Source organism: Triticum urartu, chromosome 6A, assembly GCF_056163025.1.
Source record: "Triticum urartu cultivar PI428250 chromosome 6A, HENAU_Tu73, whole genome shotgun sequence".
NCBI lineage: Eukaryota > Viridiplantae > Streptophyta > Magnoliopsida > Poales > Poaceae > Triticum > Triticum urartu.
In genome coordinates, this window is record NC_141878.1 from 420,494,246 (window position 1) to 420,498,552 (window position 4,307).

Sequence of the window (4,307 nt, forward strand, 5' to 3'; positions counted from 1 at the left end):
ATGCATGTATATTATACTCACTCCGTTTTTAAATATAAGACCTTTTAAAGATTTCAATACAAACTACATACAGATATATATAGATGCATTTTAAAGTGTAGATTCATTCATTTTGCTTTGTATGTATTCCGTATTGGAATCTTTAAAAATGCTTATATTTAGAAACGGAGGGAGCATTGTAGGAGCAAAACATTTTACTAGGACAGTAATAATACAAGCAAAAAAGAAGCCACATAGTATTAGCATGATTCACCCCAAAATACAACGACAATATCTTTAGGTAAAGCTGCGGGGCCGCCATGGCAGAGCAGCTACACAATCAACAACAACGCCACACGTCGATCAACACCAACGCACGAACAACGAAAGGCAAAAGGCGACAGGAATTGAAGAAGAAGAACATGCACGAACGAATTAAGCGTCTTATTTTTGGATGTACTCTGGAAGCCTCCTCCTCCTCTCCTCCACGGTGGCCCCGGCGATGCTTCAGACGTTGATGGGCAGGGGCTCGCCGTTCCACTCCTTGAGGCACTCCAGCATGGGGTCGATGAGCTTGTTCTGGCTGATGCCCAGGAAGACCTTGGTGCACTCCTCGCCGGGGGACAGCAGCTTCTCGCCGGTGAGGTACACGCAGCCGAGCTCCTCGCGGACGAAGCGGTACAGCGGGAACGACCTGCTCTCCTTGATCAGGTTGGGGATGGGCGCCGTGCCGTTCTCGAAGGCCACGCGGGCGGCCTCGATCTCCCGCGGCAGGGCCGACCGCAGCTCCTCCTCGAACTTGTTGATCTTGGAGAACACCGTGGCCTCGCTCTCGGCCTCGCCGGCGCCGGCGGTCAGGGCGTGGTCGACCAGCACGGCGCGCAGCTTCTGCATCAGCGGGTAGTTGGCGCTGCAGGCGTCGTCGGCGTAGCTGAACACGGCCTCGCGGTCGATGGCGGTGATGAGGCTCTTCTCGCTGAAGCGCGCGCTGGAGAGGTCGCCGGTGGGGTTCATGGTCAGCACCTTCTTCGACACCTGCGTCACGCAGTTCTTCACGGAGGTCTTGATGTTCTCCTCCAGGTGGCGGAGGTCGATGGCCTGGCACAGCGCCACCATGTATGTGGAGGACATGAGCTTGAGAATGTCCACAGCCTCGGCGGTCTTCCTGGCCGAGACAAGCCCCAGAGAGTTCACGTCCTGGTTGTGCTGCTCGGCACTCTGGACATGGTTGGTCACCGGGTTGGCAAGGTACTGGAGCTCAGAGCAGTAGGAAGCCATGGCGATCTCGGTGCCCTTGAAGCCGTAGTCCAGGCTGGGGTTGCGGCTGCCAGCCAGGTTGGAGGTCAGCCCGTTGTTGTAGAACTCGTTGACGAGCTCCGAGAACTGCGCGAACATGAGCTTGCCAATGTTGGCGATGGCGAGACGGGTGTTGTCCATGGACACACCGATGGGCGTGCCCTGGAAGTTGCCGCCATGGAGCGCCTTACCACGGTGGACGTCGATGACGGGGTTGTCGTTGACGGAGTTGACCTCGCGCTCGATGGACTTGGTGGCAGACCGGATGACCTCGATCTGGGGGCCGAGCCACTGCGGCGACGTGCGGAGCGCGTACCTGTCTTGCTTGGGCTTGAGCTGCGTGTCAATCTCGTTGACCTTCTTGGCGTGGCCCATGAAGGCGCTGCCGGCCAGGATGTGCTCCATGATGGCCGCGGCCTCGATGGAGCCCGGGTGGTGCTTGAGCTTGTGGGTGAGGTGGTCGGTGAACTCGGGCTTGCCGTTCATCACCTCGCAGAAGACGGCGGACAGGACCTCGGAGAGAACAGCGAGGACGTTGCAGTCGAACAGCACCGTGGCCGCGAGCGCAGAGCCCACGGACGTGCCGTTGACAATGGCGAGCCCCTCCTTGGGGTTGAGCTTGAAGAAGCCGCCCTCGATGCCAGCGGCCTTGAACGCCTCGGCGGCGTCCACCTTCTTCCCGTCAACAGTGGTGGCCTGCGCGTTGGGGCGTCCGGTGATGAGGCCGGCGATGTAGGACAGTGGCACAAGGTCGCCGGAGGCGGTGATGGTGCCCCGGAGCGGGAGGCAGGGGCTGACGCCGGTGTTGAGCAGCTTGGTGATGGCCTCGAGGATCTCGAAGCGGATGCCGGAGTAGCCCTGGAGGAGGGTGTTGATGCGCACGAGCATGGCCGCACGGGACACCTCCGCCGGCAGCGAGTGGCCATCGGCGCCGGGGCCAAAGATTCCAGCGTTCAGATGCCTGTACGGAAGACAAGGACATGCATATGGTTCGTTAGTTGCAGGTGAAGTAAACAGATAAGGACGGAGATGTACTGCTAGAAGTACGTAGCGGTAGAGTTAGTCGCTGGATCATGTCCTCTGTTAGAGCTGGAAGTCAGAGCATGATGCTCAAACAACGTAGAAGTAGTAAACAATATTTTTGTGTGTCTTTGGATATGATGGATGACTTGGCTCCCTGCTAACTGGCAGAGATCTGCACTGCATACAATGAGTATCTAAAGATATTTTCTGAAAGTTCTACTATATCTAAAGAGTTTATACCTTTTCTTTGCGGTACAGAAAACTTGTTGATGGGTTACACAGCCTATAAGCATGTTCATCTAGGCAACTTCAGTGTCCAGTTTATACCTTTTCCGTGGCACATTTTGGCTGAGCATGCCAAGGAATTCCGCATGCCAATTCACCCGACCGGCACAGGCGCAGGTGTCCTACGCGTGACTCGTTTATCGGGGACGCATGTGCTTGTGCATGTTCCCGGCCGGCCTCGCGGGGCGGGAGCGCGACGCGACGCGACGCGAACCAACTGACCGACGAAGCCCCGGCACGGTCCACATCCGCTTAATTAGATCTGCCTCTTGTTTAACTTCTTTCTTTCTTTCTTTCTTTTTCACTACTGTGTGCTTCCATCGACTTGTCACCGTCGATCTACTATGCAGCAAGCACGGCATGGCACGCAGTTTAAAGCCTCAGCTTTAAATGCCTATGATCTGTCTATTTTTCGTTTCTCATCAGGACGTGCTGATGTACACACCTGCATGAGGTAACGGTTCTGGCCACTACCATGATGAGAGATGTATTTACTGTGGTATTTTGTTTCCAATTTTGCCAGGCTCCTTTCCATGGCTGTGCAGGCCACGGCACATGAATCCCAGGAGGCTACAGCTAGGCAAAAGCTAGCACTTTTTTGTTTGCTTTGCTTAAAACACGAAAAGTTTCATAGTTATTTGACTGACGGATGGGCCCAACGCATGGAGTGAGTAAAACATGCATGATCTGGACGCTGATCGCCGAGATCAAGAGATTTGGGGGTGAATTGGTTACCTGAGGAGCTCCACCTGGAGGGCGGGCCCGTCCTTGGTGCGGCGGTGGGAGGTGCCGCCGAAGCCGGTGGTGACGCCGTAGATGTCGCCGCCGGCGGCGAGGCAGCTGAGGATCCACTCGCTGCTGGCCTTGACGCGGGGCCGCGCCTCCTCGTCGAGCTCCACGGAGATGCCCGACGCGTCCTTGGCCTGGGCCACGGCCGCCACCTGGCCGACGCGGAGGCTGGCGCCCTCGATCTTCACCACGGGCTCGCGGAACTGCGCCACCATCCGCTTCACCTCGTCGAGGTGGCTGCCGGTGAGCTCGGCCGCCGCCGCGCCCCAGTTGAGCGGGTCCTTCTCGACGATGGCTCCGTTGCCTGCCATTCTCTCGGTGGGTGGTGGTGGTGGCCGGCGAACTGCGCGGAGGAGGAGGAGGAGCAGGAGAGCCGAAGAAGAGCCGGAGGAGATGGTGGTGAGCTCTTCTTGGAGGGAAACGGGAGCGGAGTGGCCAGCTTAAATAGCGCCGGGGTGGCGAGGTAGGCGGGTTTAGGTGGGCGAGGACCCCTATCCATCCAGCGGCCTCCTCCTCTCTGCAGCAGCGCTACTGCCTAGTGGGTTGGTTGGTGACTGATACGCTGGATCTGCCAAAGTTTTTGCTAATATTCTACTCTTAAGAGAATATTAGTACTAATTTCTCATAAAAGTTATTTCATTTACCTGGATGTAATGGCTGAAAATCTGCCATTTATTGCCAGATAAACATTGTACTCCTGAACAGCACGGTTACTAAATACAGAGAAGATTAAGAGAGACAGCCTAGGATCGGGGAACAGCTACAAATTTACATGTGCGTGTTCTTTTTTTTGTCTCTTATATTATTATTATTATCATAATAAATATTTTTTATCTTCTTCCTGCGAACGTCCTGAAAATAAACATTTTTAAAATTTGTTTCTACAGAAGAGAAAGCTAAAGGAGGGAGCCAGGAGCAGAGAAAAAGAAGGGAGA

At 55.3% G+C, this 4,307-nt stretch overlaps 1 protein-coding gene across 1 annotated transcript; it reads right to left on the reverse strand.

The window, feature by feature from the left end:
• Positions 1-212: 212 nt before the first annotated feature.
• On the reverse strand, positions 213-3,795 carry LOC147965497 (phenylalanine ammonia-lyase). Its single transcript, XM_087528181.1, has 2 exons — positions 3,319-3,795; positions 213-2,236 (listed from the first exon to the last, which is right to left on the reverse strand). The coding sequence occupies exons 1-2, from the start codon at positions 3,681-3,683 to the stop codon at positions 487-489; spliced, it is 2,115 nt and encodes a 704-aa protein (XP_087384307.1). The 5' UTR covers positions 3,684-3,795; the 3' UTR covers positions 213-486.
• Between the last annotated feature and the right edge of the window lie 512 nt (positions 3,796-4,307).

Bases quoted from the DNA above. Each gene is read 5' to 3' on its own strand.
- LOC147965497 (XM_087528181.1), bottom strand. From the start codon at position 3,683: ATGGCAGGCAACGGAGCCATCGTCGAGAAGGACCCGCTCAACTGGGGC. The intron at 2,237-3,318 runs GTAACCAATTCA...TCTTCCGTACAG, and splicing joins CTCCAGGTGGAGCTCCTCAG to GCATCTGAACGCTGGAATCT.